Source organism: Equus asinus, chromosome 12 (genome assembly GCF_041296235.1).
Source record: "Equus asinus isolate D_3611 breed Donkey chromosome 12, EquAss-T2T_v2, whole genome shotgun sequence".
NCBI lineage: Eukaryota > Metazoa > Chordata > Mammalia > Perissodactyla > Equidae > Equus > Equus asinus.
The window spans coordinates 29,569,929-29,589,710 of record NC_091801.1 but is presented as its reverse complement, the minus strand read 5'-3'; the positions used below and the strand labels follow the sequence as shown (position 1 = coordinate 29,589,710).

The 19,782-nt window shown below is 38.6% G+C and overlaps 1 protein-coding gene across 3 annotated transcripts in view; it reads right to left on the bottom strand.

Annotated features, from left to right (window-relative positions):
- The window catches only part of LYPLA1 (lysophospholipase 1), a 38,563-nt gene extending 21,015 nt beyond the window's left edge, over positions 1-17,548 (bottom strand). Inside the window, exons 1-2 of one of the 3 annotated variants that reach the window (XM_070481284.1) lie at positions 17,274-17,548; positions 16,053-16,084 (exon numbers count right to left, since the gene is read on the bottom strand). In XM_070481284.1, the coding sequence (XP_070337385.1) occupies positions 16,053-16,084; positions 17,274-17,297 (56 nt within the window). In that variant the 5' untranslated portion in view covers positions 17,298-17,548. Of the gene's footprint in view, positions 1-16,052; positions 16,085-16,913; positions 17,214-17,273 lie in introns of those variants that run through there. The other 2 variants (XM_014838778.3, XM_044744178.2) reach the window with 2 other exon arrangements.
- Between the last annotated feature and the right edge of the window lie 2,234 nt (positions 17,549-19,782).

The following is a 19,782-nucleotide window of genomic DNA, read 5'->3' as shown; positions in this document are numbered from 1 at the left end:
AATCAACGTGATACACTACATTAACAAAATGAGAAACAAAAACCACATGATCATCTCAATAGATGCAGAGAAAGCATTCCACAAGATCCAACACCCATTTATGATAAAAACCCTCAATAAAATAGGTATAGAAGGAAAGTACCTCAACATAATAAAGGCTATATAACAAACCCACAGCCAACATCATACTCAACGGACAAAAACTGAAACCCATCCCTCTCAGAACAGGAACAAGACAAGGGTGCCCACTTTCACCATTCTTATTCAACATAGTACTGGAGGTTTTGGCCAGAGCAATTCAGCAGGAAAAAGAAATAAAAGGAATCCAAATAGGCAACAAAGAAGTAAAACTCTTGCTGTTTGCAGACGACATGATCTTATATATAGAAAACCCCCAAGAATGCACAGAAAAACTATTAGAAACAATCAACAACTACAGCAAAGTTGCAGGGTATAAAATCAACATACATAAATCAGTAGCATTTCCATATGCTAACAATGAACTAACAGAAAAAGATCTCAAGAACTCAATCCCATTCACGATCGCAACAAAAAGAATAAAATACCTTGGGATAAATTTAACCAAGGAAGTGAAAGATCTATACAACAAAAACTACAAGACCTTCTTGAAAGAAATCGATGACGACATAAAGAGATGGAAACACATTCCATGCACATGGATTGGAAGAATAAACATAGTTAAAATGTCCATTCTACCTAAAGCAATCTACATATTCAATGCTATCCCAATCAGAATTCCAATGACATTCTTTACAGAAATTGAACAAAGAATCCTAAAATTCATATGGGGCCAAAAGACCCCGAATTGCTAAAGCAATCCTGAGAAAGAAGAACAAAGCTGGAGGCATCACAATCCCTCACTTCAAAACATACTACAAAGCTACAGTAATCAAAACAGCATGGTAGTGGTACAAAAACAGATGCACAGAAAAATGGAACAGAATTGAAAGCCCAGAAATAAAACCACACATCTATGGACAGCTTATCGTTGACAAAGGAGCTGAGGGCCTACAATGGAGGAAAGAAAGTCTTTTCAACAGGTGGTGCGGGGAAAACTGGACAGCCACATGTAAAAGAATGAAAATCAACCATTCTTTTTCACCATTTACTAAAATAAACTCAAAATGGATCAAAGACCTAAAGATTAGGCCTGAAACAATAAGCTTTCTAGAAGAGAATATCGGCAGTACACTCTTTGACATAAGCTTCAAAAGAATCTTTTCGGACACCATAGCCCCTCACATGAGGGAAACAATAGAAAGAATAAACAAATGGGACTTCATCAGACTAAAGAGCTTCTTCAAGGCAAGGGAAAACAGGATTGAAACAAAAAAACAGCCCACTAATTGGGAAAAAATATTCACATGCTATTTATCCAACAAAGGGTTAATCTCCATAACATACAAAGAACTCACACAACTCAACAATAAAAAATCAAACAACCCAATTACAAAATGGGCAGGGGACAGGAACAGACATTTCTCCAAAGAAGATATACGGATGGCCAATAGACACATGAAAAGGTGCTCATCATCACTAATCATCAGGGAAATGCAAATCAAAACTACACTAAGATATTGCCTTACACCTGTTAGAATGGCAAAAATATCCAAAACCAAGAGTGACAAATGTTGGAGAGGCTGTGGAGAAAAGGAAACCCTCATACACTGCTGGTGGAAATGCAAACTGGTGCAGCCACTATGGAAAACAGTATGGAGATTCCTCAAAAAGTTAAGAATAGAAATACCTTATGACCCAGCCATCCCACTACTGGGTGTCTATCCTAAGAACCTGAAATCAGCAATTCCAAAAGTTCCATGCACCCTCTATGTTCATTGCAGCATTATTCACAATAGCCAAGTCATGGAACCAACCTAAGTGCCCAGCAACTGATGATTGGATAAAGAAGATGTGGTATATATATACAATGGAATACTACTCAGCCATAGAAAAGGACAAAATCATCCCATTCACAACAACATGGACGGACCTTGAGGGTATTATGTTGAGTGAAATAAGCCAGACAGAGAAAGACGAACCCTGGACGACTCCACTCTTAGGTGGTAGTTAACATATGGACAAAGAGAACTGATTGGTGGTTGCGAGGGGAAAGGGAGGTGGGGGGAGGGCACTAGGGGTGAAGTGGTGTACCTACGACATGACTAATAATGATGTACAACTGTAATTTCACAAGGATGTTAACTTTCATAACCTTAATAAAAAAAAAGAGAGATACAGATTTCACAAAAATGGGATCATACTATACATATATACAGCTTCCTGCTTGTTTACCCTTGACATTATACCTGACATTTTTTACATGTTACCTCTATTAAAGGATAAAGTAAAAGTAACTTAAGACGTTTTTGGTGTAAAATAGTCTGGAAATACACGTTAAATGCTTTTCTGTTAACTATTTCTCTATTTTAATCCACTTTCCCCAAAAGTGTTAAGGATGACATACAGAAAAATTAATAACAACAGTATTAACACTAACACTTATATAATACTATGAACCAGGTATTATTCTAGGAGTTGTATATGCATACACACATGTATGTGTTTATATGTGAGTTCATGTGTGTGTGTGTCTTGTGTGTATATATGTGTGAGACTTTACTGTAAAATCTACAAAACATGCTGAAAGAATCAAAGATCTGTATAAATGGATATCCCATCTTCATGGATTGGAAAACTTAATATTCTTAAGATGGCAGTAGTCCCTAAATTGATGTACAGTCAATACAATCTCTATCAGAATCACAGCTGGCTTTGCAGAAATTAACAAACCAATTCTAAAATTCATTTGGACACTCAACAGGCCCAGAATAGTCAAAACAATTTTGAAAAAGAATATGGTTGGAGGACTCACACTTCCCAATTTCAAAAGTTACTACAAAGCAACAGTAATAAAGACAGTGTGGTACTAAAAAACATACAAATCAATGGAATAGATTTGAGAATACAGACGTGAACCCCACATTTATGGTCAATTTATTCCTGAAAAGGGTGCCAAAACAAATTATGGGGAAGGAATGGTATTTTCAACAAAAGTATCAAGGATAAGTGGATATCCACATACAACAGGATGAAGTTGGACTCCTACCTCACACCATATACAAAAATTAACTCAAAATGTACCAAAGACATAAATGTAAGAGATAAAACTATGAAGCTCCCAGAAGAAAACATGAAACTCTTTGTGACCCAGGACTTGGCAATGGTTTTCTTAGATATGACACCAAAAGCAAAAGCAACAAAGAAATTTTAATCATCAAAATTAAAAACCACTGCACTTCAAAGAATACTGAAGAAAGTGAAAAGACAACTCACAGAATGGGAGAAATATTTGCAAATCTAATAAGGGTCTAGTATCCATAATATGTAAAGAACCCTTACAACTCACAAACAAAAAAACAACCTAATTTATAAATGGGTAAAGGACTTAAAGAGACACTTCTCCAAAGATATACAAATGGCCAACAAGGTCAGGAAAAGATGCCAAACATTATTAGTCATTAGGTAAATGCAAATAAAAACCACAATGAGACACCACTTCACACCCACCAAGATGGCTATAACCAAAAAGACAGACAATAACAAGTGTTAATGACGATGGGGAGAAATCAGAATTCTCATACACTCCTGGTAAGATGAACTTACCATAGGACCAAGAAATTCTACTCAAAGGAGTATGATACATAATAAAAAGGAATGAAGTGCTGATATATGACATAAAATGGATGAACCTTAAAAACACTGTTAAGTAAAAGAAGCCAGTTACAAAAGACCACATATTATATGATTCCATTTATATGAAATGTCCAGGATAGGTAAATCTATAGAGATAGAAAGTAGATTAGTGGTCACCAATGGCTGAGAACATAGAGGGTTTGGGCGTGGAGGAGGGGGTATGATAAAGAGCATAGGGTTTCTTTTTGGAGTGATAAAAATAGTTGCATGGCTTTGTCAATATACTAAGGACCACTGAATTGCATAATGGGTGAATTGTGTGGTAGTATATAAATTATATCTCAATCACACTATTAGCAAAGAAAAGTGCCCAGTCATAAGCAAACATTAGACCTAAGCTGAGGGTCATTCTACAGTATGTACAGAAAAAGGCTGTTAAAAACATAAAAGATATGAAAGATAGACTGATAAAACTGATTCACATTGAAGATATGACAGCTAGAAGTAGCACACATTCCTGGAAAGGATCTTTGACCAGGAAGGAAACAGACATAGTTTGAGTTGGCAAAACTTGAATGACTTCTGTGGACTAGATGGTAGTGATCAATGCTGATTTCCTAATTTGGAGTGTTGTATGCCAATTATGTAGAAGTATCCTGGTGCATGGGAAATACACACTGGAGTATTTACAGGTGATGGAAGATTATGCTTGAGGTTGATCTAAGAGTTAAAAAAAAAGACTCCTTATCATTAGATAATTAGTATATACGTATACATACAGAGAGAGAGAAAGAGCTTGAGTACATACACAATTGCACAATGTGGTAAAACATTAACAATCAGGGAAGCTGGGTGACAATGACATGGGATTTCTTTGTACCAAAAGCACACAGTTATAAAAAAATTTGAGTTACAACAAAGTACATATAATTTAAAAAATTATATTTAACTAGATAAACCTCACAAACATAATGTCCAAAGGAGCTAGACACAGAAGAGGACATACCATATGATCCCATTTATATGATGAACACCAACAGACAAAACTAACCTATAGCAACAGAAGTTAGAATTATGGTTACCTCTGGCAATGGGAGAGTACTAACTGCAAAGAGAACGAGGAATACTTCTGTGGGGCTAGAAGTGTTCTCTATCTTCATCAAGTTGATAGTTACATAGGTATGTAAAAATCTATCCAGCTGAACATTTAAAATTTAAATACTATAGTATATCCCAACACAATTTTCAAAATAAAGTGATTTTTAAAAATAGCACACCTCCTTCAAAAGGATTCCTAGGCTAAGGCAATCTAAGTTAAGAACTGCATTAACAGTTGCAAACCAACTGATAAATTCTCCTCTACCTGCCAGACTCAACCACTAGTGAAGTATTCAGCTAAAGGTCACTGGACTTGGCTAAGTGTGGCCTTCTCTGGGCCTCAGTTTCCCATTTAATGAAGGGATTCCTGAAATTAAATGTAGGCCCATGAGCGTGACCCCTGGGCTACGAGCTGCTCATTGCTGACATAGACTCTACTGACTTTGAGGGTAAAGGGGACAAGACGGAGGAAGTTGAGGGAAATGAGTGGGCTCCCTGAAAAAAGTCTGAAAAGATCTGGGAAAAAATTTTAAGACAGGGTTAGAGATTTCGCAGATGGAACCACCTTCTGCCATCTGCTAAGACAAGTGTGAAGGGACATGCTGTATTAAGTGACTCAAGTTCGTGTTACACATCTATGTCAGAAAACCACTTTACTGGGTTTTTCATTGCTTTTTCTGTTTCACACTTCAATTTATTATAGGCTGTTGACTTAACTGTGATATATGATTCAATATATTTATTTTTCATTGTTAATGACTTCTAAGTTTTTTGTCTAATATTTTCAGTAGAATTAGGAATAATATTCCCAAATATGTACACAGTTAGCTTTGCAAATAGTATACGTGCATTTTAATCTGTATAATAAGCAATATTATGCAGCAAGGATAAATACCTGGTGTATGGGCTGCCAGTCCCAGATCCTGGGCGCAGACCAGACACCACACTCTATGCCACAATTAGAGACCTTTTCAACAAGGTACTCTAAGTAGCATTTAAAATATAAAACCTACTTGCTACCCTGCAAAAGATAACAGTACAGCCCTGTTATAAAATGCTCTTTCCATGGTTACTGCTAATACTGATTTTATGCAAGCTGTTTCCGTTTCTATCTTTTTCAAATTCTTAAGGGTATCATTACTGTATTTTCTATTTCAGCATTTGTGCTAATAACCTCAGGGATAACTAAATAAGCCCTAAACATCATGGTATTATTTCAGCTAATTATAGCTTTGGGATTGCATAGTCACTAAAAATAACACTTATAAAATACAGTTTTCTACCTCTAAGAGTCCAAAATGGAATAGGTTCAATTATGTTCCTCAAAACATTACTACATATAATAAAAGACTTAACATGGCTGGCTTATGTGAATGTGAGACTTATTCCCTTATATTTTATAAAGTAAAGCCAGTTTTTGTTTATCGAAAAGTAAAGACTTAAGTCAATGGTGACTAGAGAAACAAAATAAAATTTAAAATTTTGTATGTTAATTTTAGAATTGATCTTAACACACTAAAACCCTGGCTATTTTCTCCATACCAAAGGGTTCTATGGACTTTTGAATACTTACAGCCTTTTGTAGCCCTCATTTACAGACACTCATACATCCAGCTAGGAATAAAGAAGCTAGGGTCCACTGTGGTAAAACCTACCAAAACTAAGTCACAAAGAAATAGAAAATCTGAACAGACCTATAACTAGTAAGGAGGTTGAATCAGTAATCAAAAATCTCCCAAAACAGAAAAGCCCCAGATCTGATGGCTTCACTGGTGAACTCTACCAAATATCTATTTGGTAGAGTTCAATTGCAATTGTTCTCAAACTTTTCCAAAAAATTGAGAGGAAGGAACACTTCCTAACTCATTCTATGAGGCCAGCATTATCCTGATACCAAAGCCAGATAAAAACCCTACAAGAAAAGAAAACTATAGACTAATATGCCTTATGAACACTGATGCAAAAATCCTCAACAAAACACCACCAAACAGAATTCAGCAGCACATTAATAGGATTATACACCATGACCAGGTGGGATTTATTCCTGGAGTGCAAGCATGGTTCAACGTAAGAAAACTGATCAACATAATACATCACATCAGTAGCATGAAGGGAAAAAACCCATATGATCATCTCAACCGATGAAGAAAAAACATTTAACAAGTTAATTCAATACCATTCAATGATAAAAAGCCTCAATAAAGGAGAAATAGAAGAAAACTACCTCAACATAATAAAAGCCATATACAAAAAAAAACACAGTGAACATCATACTCAGTGATGAAAGGCTGAAAGCTGTTCGTCTAAGATCAGGAACAAAGCAAGGATGTACATTTCACCACTCTATTCAACACAGTACTGGAAGTTCTGGCCAGAGCAATTAGGCAAGAAAAAGAAAAACAAGGCATCCAAATTGGACAGGAAGCAAAATTATCGCTATTCACAGATGATATGCTCTTATATGTAGAACAGCCTAAAGATCCACAAAAAAACCATTAGAACCAATAAATGAATTCAGCAAAATAGTAGATACAAAGTCAACACACAAAAATCAGTTGCATGTCTATACACAATGAACAATCTGAAAAGGAAATTAAACAAGCAATTCCATTTACAAGCATCAATAAGAACAAAATACTTAGGAATTAACTTAACCAAAGAGGTGAAAGACTTGTACAATGGAAACCACAAAACATTAGTAAAAGAAATTAAAGAAGACATAAATAAATGAATGGAAACACATCCCATGTTCATGAATTGGAAGACTCAATATTGTTAAAATGTCAACAGTACCCCATAGCAATCTACAGATTCAGTACAATCCCTACCTCATGATATAGAAAAACCCACCCCAAAATTCTTACAGAATTAAGGGATCCTGAATGGCCAAAATAATCTTGAAAATAGAACAACAGTGGAAGACTCACACTTACTGATTTCCAAACTTACTACAAAACTACAGTAATCAAAAGTGTGCTATCGGCATAAAAACAGACAGACATATAGACCAATGGGATAGAGAGCCCAGAAATAAACCTCCACATATATGGTCAAATAATTTCTGACAAGGGTGCCAAGACCACTCAAGGTACAAAGGACAGTCTTTTCAACAAATGGTGCAGGGAAAACTGGATATCCACATGCAAAAGAATAAAGTTGTACCCTTACCTAACACCATATTCAAAAATTTACTCAAAATGGATCAAGAACCTAAATCTAAGACCTCAAACAATAAAAGCCTTAGAAGAAAACATAGGACAAAAACTTTACAGTGTTAGATTTGGCAATGACTTTTTGGCTATGATGCCAAAGGCACAGGTAACAAAAGAAAAAATAGGCAAACTGGACTTCATGAAAATTTTTAAAATTGGTTCATCAAAAGACACTATCCACAGAGTAAAAAGGCAATCCACAGAACAGGAGAAAATATTTGCAAATAATGGATCTGATAAGGTATTAATATCCAGAATATACAGAGAACTCCTAAAACTCAACAACAAAAAAAACAAAACAACCCAATTCAAAAATAGGCAAAGCACTTGAACAGACATTTCTCCAAAGAAGATATAAGAATGGCCACTAAGCACGTGAAAAGATGCTCATTATGACTCATTAGGGAAATGCAAATCAACCCTACAGTGAGATACCACCTCACACCCATTAGGATGGCTACTATTAAGAAAAGAAGAAAAAATCAAGCATTGGCATGGATGTGGAGGAACTGGAACCCTGGTATAATGTTGATGGGAGTGTAAATAGTACAGATGCTGTGAAAAACAGTACGGTAGGTCCTCAAAAAATTAAAAATATAATTACCATGTGATCCAGCAATTGCACATCTTGGGTATATACTCCAAAAAATTCAAAGCAGGGTTTCAAAGAGCTATTTGTATACTCATACTCAGATTACACACAGCATTATTCACAAGAGCTAAAATGTGGAGGCAACACAAGTGTCCACTGACAGATGAACAGATAAGCAAAATGTGGTAATATACATACAACGGACCATTATTCAGCCTTAAAAAGGAAGAGAATTCCACAACGGATCAACCTTGAAGACACTATGCTAAGTGAAATTAACTAGTCACGAAAAGACAAATACTATATGATTCCACTTATATGAGGTACTTAGAGTAATCAAAATCAGAAAGTACAACAGTGGTTGCTAGGGACTGGGGAAGAGGAGAATGGGGAGTTACTGTTTCATGGTTAAAGACTTTCAGTTTCACAAGATGAAAAGAGTTATGGTGGTTACATAACAATGTGATATATTTAATACCACTAAACTGTGAACAATTAAAAATGGCTAAGATGGTAAATTTTATGTAATGTTTATTTTATCACAATAAAAAAGAAACCCCACCTAGGTTTTTGCAGAAATTGGCACATTGAAGCTAAAATTCATATAGAAACTCAAGGAACCCACAAAAGCCAAAATAATCTGAAAGAGAACAAAGTTGCAGGACTCATACTTCCCAATTTCAAAACTTACAACAAAGCTACATTATAAAGATTGTGTGGTACCGGCATAAAGATAGACACACAGATCTATCTTAGATTAGGATGGATCAAAAGTCCAGTACATTTATGGCCAATTGATTTTTGACAAAAGTGCTAAGACAATTCAACGGAAAAGAAGAGTCTTTTCAACACATGTAGCTGGGGCAACTGAATATGCTCGTACAAAAGAATGAAACTGAACCCTTACCTCACACCATGTATAAATTTTAAGTCAAAATGGATCAAAGACCTAAATCTAAGAGCTAAACTTATAAAACATTTAGAAGAAAAAGGTGTAAATCTTCATCATCTCAAATCAGATAATGATTTCTTAGGTATAACATCAAAAGCACAAGCAACCAAAGAGAAAAGATAAATTGGAATTCACCAGGATCAAAAACTGTTGTTCTTTAACAGATACTATCAAGAAAGTGAAAAGATAACCCACAGAATGGGAGATAATATTTGCATATCATACATCTAATAAGAGTCCAGAATACATAAAGCCTTGCAAATCAACAAGAAAAAGACAAACAGTCCAATTTTAAAAATGGGCAAAGGGCTTGAAAAGATATTTCTTCAAAGATATACAAATGTGCCAATAAGTACATGAAAAGATGATCAACATCATCAGTCATTAGGAAATGCAAATAAAAACCAAATGAGATGCCACTTCACATCCAATAGGATGGCTATAATCAAAAAGACAGGTAACAACAAATATTGGTGAGAATGTAGATCAGAACCCTCAAACACTGCAGGCAGAATGTAAAATGGTACAGCCACTGCGAACAGCAGTCTGGGAGTTCCTCAAGGCATTAAACACAGTTACCATCGACTCAGCAATTATCCGAGGAAACCAAAAACACCAATGTCCATGTAAAATCCTGCACACGAATGTTTAGAGTAGCATTATTCATAATAGCCAAAAAGTAGAAACAATCCAAATGCTAACCAACTGATGAATTTTATTTATTTTTTTTATTTTATTTTTTTGAGGAAGATTAGCCCTGAGCCAACATCCATGCCCATCCTCCTCCATCTTATATATGGGACGCCTACCACAGCATGGTGTGCCAAGCAGTGCCATGTCCACACCCGGGACCCGAACTGGCGAACCCTGGGCCGCCGAAGCAGAATGTGTGCACTTAACCGCTGTGCCACCGGGCCGGCCCCAAACTGATGAATTTTAAAACCGTGGTATATCCAAACAATGGAATATTATTTGGCAATAAAAGGAATAAAGTATTGAAACATAGATAAATCTGAAAAACATTCTGCTAAGGGAAGTAATTCAGACTCAAAAGGTTACATACTGTCTGATTCCATTTATATGAAATGTACAGAATATGTAAATCCATAAAGACAGAAAGGAGATTAATGGTTGCCAGGGAGGGGAATGAGGAATATCTGCTAAGGGGTATGGTGTTTCTTTTTGGGATGTTGAAAATATTCTGGAATTAAGATAGTAGTGATGGTTGCACAAGTTTGTAAATATACTAAAAACTACTTAATTTTACACTTTAAAAGAGTGACTTTTATGGTATGTGACTTATATATCAATAAATATTAACAACAAAATAAATTCAAAAAACAAAAGTGGCAGGACAGAATTGAACTGTACCCCATTGTTTGCCAATCTCAGTTCTAACACACGAAATACTTAAGAACCCTTACATGAGAAAAAGGAATAGGCTTCTTGTCCCAACTCTGCCTCCTTCTAGAATGTGGCCTCAGTTCATTCAGTCTAGTGGTTTTCAAAAGTATGGTCCTCTGACCAGTATCATCAGTGTCATCTGGGAACTTGTTAGAAATGCAAATTCCTGGGCCCCATTCCAGACTTACCGAATCAGAAACTCTGGTGTTGGGGCCAAACAATCAAGCCTTCTAGGTGATTTTTATGTATGCTAAAGTACAAGAATGAATGCCTTTCTAGTCCTGTTTTCCCATCTGTAACCTTAAAATTCCCCATAGTTTATAAAAATCTGACTCCAACCGTATTATACAAAGTATGGCCAACTTGTTTCCAGCCTTTTTGATAATTTTCAAAGTGAATGGAAACCTCAAAATTTAATAATTCTACACAAAGCTTCAATTAAACAAAATCTAATATTCAGAAACCTCAATTAATCAGAATATATTACATTTCATTAGAAAACAGACACACACATACACAAAGCTTTATGAGTTCAAAAAGTGAATTATAAATTCACTCTATTCTACTTCTCAATTGTGCTCTTTTAGAAAAGACTCCAAAGTAAACCATATTTCCATTATGTTCACTACCCCATAATTACATGGGGTAGAACTAAAAACAAAAATTCTTTCCAGGTTTGCACAAGAAACACTACTCATCCCCATCTCCATCCCCATCCCAGTAGCACATCATTGTTAGGGAACCTCCCCTAAAAGTCCTAATCAGCATATTACCAACTAACTGGCCAAGAGCACGATGACCCAAGACGCGTCAGATTCTTAACACCAGAACTAGGGTTGACACAAAGTCAGAGCTGGGATGGTCTACTTTTGGTTGACAAGAAACTGTGTCAGCAGAGAAATATACAGAAAAAATATGCAAATATACAGAAATATACAGAAACAAACAAAACTGAAAAACAAGGCCATGAAACACAGTGAGAACAAAATTCACATCCCCCAGGAAGCTCAGAATGTAACCCTATTTGGAAATAGGTTCTTGGCAGATGTACTTTGTTAAGAATCAAGACGAGATCGTACTGGATTAGGGTGGGCCCTAAATCTAGTACCTGGTGTCCTTTAAACACAGATAAACAACAGAAAAGGTCATGTGAAGAAAGAGGCAGAGATTGGAAGTATGCTGCCACAAGCCAAGGAATGCCAGAAGCCATCAGAAACTGGAAGAGGCAAAGAATTCTCCCTTAGAGCCTTCAGGAGCCTACGCAGCCCTTCTGACATGCTGACTTTGGACTTTCAGCCTCTTGAACTCTAAGAGTAAATTTCTGTTGCTTTAAGTCATCTAGTCTGTGCTTGTTATGGGAGCCCTAGGAAAAGAATACACCTGGCAACTGACGTTCATTATATGTCTTGCCCTGTAATTCCTCATTCATTCATTTATTCAACAAATACTCAGTGTTACTGCATATCCAGTACTGTTCAAGCCCTGAGGATATACTACCAAGTTAAACAGAAAAAAATCCCTATTCTGAGGTGATTTTTATGGTATGTGAATTATATCTCAATGAAATTTTTAAAAAAATCTTTGCCTTCATGGAGTTTATATGCTAGTGAGCTATCCTTGTATTTTTCCATAAATTCCACCTTTTGTTTGAACTGGTTGAACGGTTTTCTATTCCTTGTAATTAAATGAACCCCAAATCACAATCTATAATTCTACTAGTTCTTGATTATAGAAAAACTTGCAAATGAAACGTCACAAATTAATCTATGTTGCCAATTCAATATTTTCAACCCTCTCCTTGACCTCTCAGTAACAGATGATCCACTTAACCACTTCCATCTTTGAAACTTTCTTTCCTCAGCTTTTACAATCTCCTCAGCCTAGAAAACTCTCACAAACTGGTAATACAGACCAGTAACGCCTGGAATATATAGAGGGGAGGGGCTTACACGAAGAGGGCCAAGCTTTCCACCTAGCCTTTTCTCCCTCCCTGCTCCCCTTAATTGGAACTGAGCTTTCAGGTGTCACATGTAGCAGTAGAGGGCTAGGAGGGGGTGTTCCCAGGTAGGAAGCATAGCTGTGGGCTACAAAGGGAAAATAAGTGCAGTAGAGAAACCTGGAAGATGCCACCTTCAAGTGATCCAAGTTAGCATCAATAATGGGACAAATGGCATCACTTGTCTCCTGATGTGAGGGAATGAATAGGACATATCTCCTACATGGTATTCGTACCAAAAACGCATAAACTGAATCTACTGATGAGGAAATGTCAAACAAACCTATGCTGAGGGTCTAGCCTGATTTCTTCAAAAATGTCAATGTCATCAAAGACAAAGAGGAGCTGAGGAACTGTTCCACATTAAAAGAGACTAAAGGGATATACCGGCTAAATGCAGCGACTGGGAAGTGGATTGCAAGGGGAAAGGGATTACTATAAAGAACATTACTGGGACAACTGGCAAAGTTTGAATATGTAGTTTATTAGGTAATAATATTAAGTAAGTGCTAAATTTCCTGAATTAACAACTATTGTGTGATTTACATAAGAGGTTCTCCTTGTTCTTAGGAGATACATGCTAAAGCATTTGGAAATAAAGAACCATGATATCTGCAATCTACTTTCAAAGGGTTCAGCAAACATAGTAATATATTTGATAAACAGAGATTCGTGAATCTGGGTAAAAGGTATTGAGGAATCTGTAGTATTCTTGCAACTCTTCTCTAAATAAGAAAACATTTCAAAATAAAACCTTTTTTAAAATGCTATAAAAAATAAATATATATCTCTAGAGGGGTGGTAGGATTTCACCTGATGTTCATTCTCTTCTTGAGCATATCTGCATTCTGAATTTTTTTAAAACACAAATGTAACATGTTCATAATCATAACAAAAGCTATTTTTATTTTGGAAGGAAAACTGATCTCATGCAATCTAGTATGGTCTAAAATGTATTTCTTTGAATTCTAGTTTCACAGGTTATTATACATATTAGGAATAGGAACATTTTGGTGGTCAGATGTGTTTCTTTTCTGCAGAACTTTTCAGAGCTTTAAACATGCTGTGCATATGCTGTAAATCTGCAAGAAGAGAATGTGTTATATCATATTTCCTAGACACAAAGATATGAAGTACAAATGAAAAAATAGCTTTTTATGAAAAAAAATCACCACTACAACAGACACACATGTAGTAAGATGAGTACCAATCTCAGAAACATAAAAATATTGGGAAAGTCACATACTAGAATTGAGAAAATATGGAATTATACAGGGTCTCTCAATCTTACTTGGCCATCGAACACTTTTTTCATGAGGAAATCTAAAGGACCTAGACTGCAAGGCCTAAGTCACCAGACAGCACACCTTGGCTGGTTCTGCAAAACAGAATCAACAACAACAAAAAAGCTGCCCATTTTTATAGCAACAAATTGAATCGCTTAATTCCCATCGCCCTCCAAGTTAACCTGACAAATGTACTTTAACTAGTTCTCCAAAAGTATTTTAAACATTAAATTGCCACTTGTCAGACTGGTTGGTTCTGAATTTCATCATGTATTAATGGCACCAATCTAGAGTCAGCTTTTCTTTAGTGCTATCTCTAAAAGTATTTTCAGAATTAGAGACCTTTAATTTTTTTATGCTTTTTTTTTTTTTTTTTTTTGGTGAGGAAGATCAGCCCTGAACTAACATCTTTTGCCAATCTTCCTTTTTTTTTCCCTCCCCAAAGCCCCAGGACATAGCCGTATATCCTAGTTGTAAGTCATTCTAGTTCTTTCACGCGGGATGCTGCCACAGAATGGCTTGATGAGCAGCGTGCAGGTCTGCGCCCAGGATCGGAACCGGTGAACCCTGAGTCACCGGAGCGGAGCACATGAACTTAACCAATCGGCCATGGGGCTGGCCACCTAATTTTTTATGTAAACTTAATTCTCGGTCAAGATGTCCTCGATGCTCTTGGTATTTTTAATCTCACATTGTTCTTTTTCACTCTTAACTTCAGTCTACAGAATATGTCAAAATGGGGGCCCACAGAGAACCTTTCTACACTGAAGTTTTTTTTCTTGGACTGATTCTTCAGGCCTAGAAGCTCTCTTTATTGGGCAAGTGACAGGGTAGCAAGTTCCTCCCCGGCTCTCAGTATCAAGAAGGGTTTGATTATAAAAGAGAGCTTCTCTAAACCTGTTCAGGAAAATAAATAGTAAAATATAAGTCTATCATTTTCATAGGACTACCTCATTGCCAGAAAGAGTCCTACAATCTTTCCCGTGTTGTCATGTACCTCTACTTAAAGGGCATAAAAGAATATCAGGAATCACTCTGAAGAATTAATCTAGCCCAACACACCCTTATAAAGAAGATTTAATAGTTTTTTGACCACCTTCTCAAAATTTATTTATCTTCAGTTTTCCTCTAATTCTGCAATTTTGTTACAGTTTTACCTAAGTTTCAAACAGATAATCACAATTTAAATTAAAAACAAAAACTTCACAATATAGAAAAAGCCTGACTGAAAGATAAATTGTACATCTCAAGTTAGCACAACAAAATCTGTTTGATAAACTGCCAAATAAATCTTTGAGTTGCCTCCCCTACCCTTGAACTGATTTCTTCTTTTAAGGGCATAACTAAGCTTTCATTCAGAATGCCGTATACCTCACACCGCGATTATTGCTCTTATCAAAATCAACCAGTTGTTCTCCTCAACTTGCCCTGAAATTTTAACTCCTCCAGAAAGCTCTCAATTGCACACTCTCTCTACAAACATTCCACCCATCACACTCTCTCTACAAACATTCCACCCATCTCTGGTATCCAATGCCCACAGCAACTCAAGGAGGAGTTTGCAATTTTAATACGTTCCAGAAACAGGAGTTGAAAAATGACGAATTCACGATGATGAGAGGAAATTCTGGAGGTTTTTAAAAAAGAAAAGATTCTATCTTATTACTGGACTGTAAGAAATATCACTAGCAATCTTTTTTCATACAATCCTAGAGTTCATTAACATTAAACCTTTGATCATGTAAGTAGAGTTGCATGACCCCATTTCATTACTGTTATTAAAAATAATGGTACCTACCCTGTATCTCCCAATCCATGAAGGAAAATCACCTACAAGAGAAAAAATTAATAAGCAATGCCCAAATAAACCCACACAGAATTGATACACACTAGCGTTGGTCAATTCTGGATGCCAGAATTACAGAACACTACCTTCAGCAAATCAAACTCCATAGAGCTCTCTTCAGTGGGAAAAATACTTAATTTCTCTCACTGTCGTTCCGAAGATAATTAATGTGCGGCTTTAGCACTTAAAGAGGTCCCAGTTAGACATTCTTAAGTGCAAATAACATTCTACGAAAAATAGTTTGTTTCAAGTCAAACCATGCAAGTCTCATGTAAACTGTAGACTTTTTCCATCACAAAAAGGAGCTTCCGGGGGTAAAAATACATTTGAGCTCCTCGTACACGGTTTTCTAAAAAACAGCACCTGTGATGTCATAAGTTGCCAATCTTCAAACTTCTTTAATTCAGGACACGAGTGCAAGGTAAGAAAATAAAGTCATTTTCTTGAGGACTTCAGACTTCCCTCACCCACAAACAAGAGAGAAACGAGCAACGGAGCCACCTCGAGTTAGGGCGCCTGGCCGCTAACGCCGGTCCCTACAAGCTGGGGCCGGCGGCGGGGTCCCGGGGGACCCGGGCCGCACTCGCTCCGCAATGCAGAGGGCTCGGGGCTGACGGGGGCGGGCGCGCTGATCCTCCGGCCCGGCCGCAGCCCCGGCGCCCTCCCGACACCGACCACCCCGGCCCACGCCGGACCCGGCGGAGGGAACCCACCCACCGGCCGCCAGGCGGTCCGCGACGCCAACCCCGCGCGAGGGGCAGTGGTGAGCAGCGGGCCGAGGGTCCCCTCCGAGCCCCGGCTGCCGCCACTCACCGCAGCAGTGGCCTTCCGGGCGGCGGGGATGATGGCGGGAAGCGGGGCAGACATGTTATTACCGCACATACACCGGCTCGACCGACAACGCGCGTCGCAGGCGGAAGGGAGAGAGGGCGCCCGGCCGCGGCCCAACGGCGTGCGAGCGGCGAGTCCCGGCCCGCCCCACCGGGCGCGCGCTCAGGCGCGTGCGCGCCAACGCGGCCGCGCACCGCCCTCGGCCGGCTCCGCGCGCCCGCGCTCCCCTCGAGGGACCTGTCACCCTGCCCCTCCCCCGCCGCTCTCCTTTCTCCGCGCGTCACAATGTCCGGCTTCTCGGTTGGCCAGATGGGCTGCGACTGAACCGCGGCCGGAGCTGACCTTCTTTTCCCCCGGCCTGCGCATGCCCGGTGTCGGCGGCCCGGCGGCGCTCTTTCCTGCCGGGCGTCCGGGACACCCTGGGGGAGACGCTCTCAGCCCCAGCGGGACTGCGTGGTCCCTGGAGCCTGGGCTTGCCTTCCGCTCCTGGGGCGCGGTAGTGAAAAGAATGAGCCCCAAAGCCAGTCATCCGCAACCCCACATACTCCTTTGTTTCCTGAAGCCGGGGTGGACTCGTTTGCGCTGGGAGAGGTCGCTCGAGCTTTCGCTGTATTTCCGTTTGGGGCTACACCAGTGTGCAGTTTTGGAGTCGACTCCCCTCCTCCTTTAAACTTCAGCTGAAAGAGAAAACATTCAGTTGTCACCGAGAATGCACAACTTATTGATCGATGGATAGTGACATAGTACTGATTTAAGCATGAGACTAGACGGCCCCTTTTCTGCACAGGTGGGTCAATGCATATTAAATACATGGTATGATCTGGGAAAGCGCAAGAGATCGAAACCCGTAGAACCAAAATGGCCAGACCTTCCGAAGTTTATCGTTCAGTGGAGAAAGTTAAATGATATACACAGTCCTTAGGGAGTACAGTGTAAGATAGGGAAAGAAGCTGGTGAACAAAAGGCTTTAGAACAAACACACACACACTCCACTTTAATTCATATGATAACCAGAATGCAGTCGTACTGTTTTTTATCTTTCTTGTCTTGGATTTGAGTGCTGAGAATTTGGGGGGCTCTCAAAAATGTTAAATTGATGCTGATTTATTGAAAATGATAATGTGACATTTCACTTATGAGTCTACAATTATGTCAGGCTTTTAAGTACTTGGTTGTGATTTAAGTATTTGGTTGTGATGTTAATAGAGACTAAAACTATCTTTAGCTCTTATGTCAACCTAAATGAAGCGGTCTAGGGGGCAAGCTCAAAAATGAGTTTATTTGGGAATAGCCGAGGAATTGCAATTCTGGACGTGCAAACTATGGTGAACCATAGGCAAGTTGGAAGAGACGAGGGGAAAGTTAGTTTTTATTAGGTGTTAGGAGGAAATTAAGGGGGGTTATTTAGAATAAAAGTTCATTGGAGAAGAACAAGAGTGTGAGGTTGTGATGGTTTCTTATTGGCTGTAAGGGGTGATTAATGCATTGTCGCTGCGGTAGGGACGGATCTTCCTTCCTTTTCTTAAAAGCACAGGAGATGAAATTCCTAGGTGAAGATGTCCTCCGTTGCACCAGCAGAAAAGTTACATTCTTATCATCTCGGATAAGAAGTTGAGACTGAGAGAATTTTATACAAATAGGCCTCGTTAAAATAATTCTTATCGTGGGGCTGGCCCCGTGGCCGAGTGGTTAGGTTCGCGCGCTCCGCTGCAGGCGTCCCAGTGTTTCGTTGGTTCGAGTCCTGGGCGCGGACATGGTACTGCTCGTCAGACCACGCTGAGGCAGCGTCCCACGTGCCACAACTAGAAGAACCCACAACGAGAAATATACAACTATGTACTGGGGGGCTTTGGGGAGAAAAAGGAAAAAATAAAATCTTAAAAAATAATAATAATAATAATAATTCTTATCGTCCATCTTCCTGCCAGTTAAGCAGGCAGCAATGAGTGGTATGTACGTGAGAGGTCCCCCTTCAGGGTTTCATGACTCCATTTTAAAAGAGGTTTTCCTTTATTTTCACACTTACTATGAACAAAACATGTTCCAAGACACTACTAGTCTGAGTTTTTCTGTGATGGAATATGTAGAGTTCCAGGTGCCACCAAGCGGTTCTATCAACTGACTTCCGTTAGTTGGGAGTAGGACAGCTCAATTTTATCGAGAGACATGCACAGCATAACAGCGTTTGGGTCAAGGACGGAGGGCATATAGGAGGGTGGTCCCGTAAGATTAGTACCATATAGCCTAGGTGTGTAGTAGTCTATACCATCTAGATTTGTGTGAGTACACTCTATGATGAATTGTGTACGTACGCTCAATGATGAAACTGCCTAACACATTTCTCAGAATGTATCCCCATCATTGAGCAGTGCGTGGCTATATTTCTGTCATCCTCCCCTCTTAGCCAGTCCAAATGCTGCTATTCCTGCAAGATTCACCGAAGTCTTACATCCTCTAAGGAACCTTAGTGTTCTAATTAATCTCTTTGTCCCCCAGATAAGAGAAAGAAAGAAATATAGTAATAGAAAAAAGACAAAATTAGCATTATTTTCAGAGGATGATTATGCTAAGGTGTTTAAAGCAAAAGCCAACTGAGTAAATTTGAAGATCTAAGTGGCTCTATTCAACAATTCATGAATTGAGCAGCATCCCAGCTAGCAAGTAGAAGGGAGGTCCAAGGAGCTATGCAAAGTGGAAGGCTGTTATGGGCAGAAGGGACAGAATAAAGGAAGTTTCTAGCAAAGAGCAGATTCAGGCAAGATCACCTTCCTTTGGGGAAGAGTAGTGTGGGAATCTATGAGGCAGATTACTCACTCATGCCGACCAGGTAATTCCAGATTGACTAGCTAAA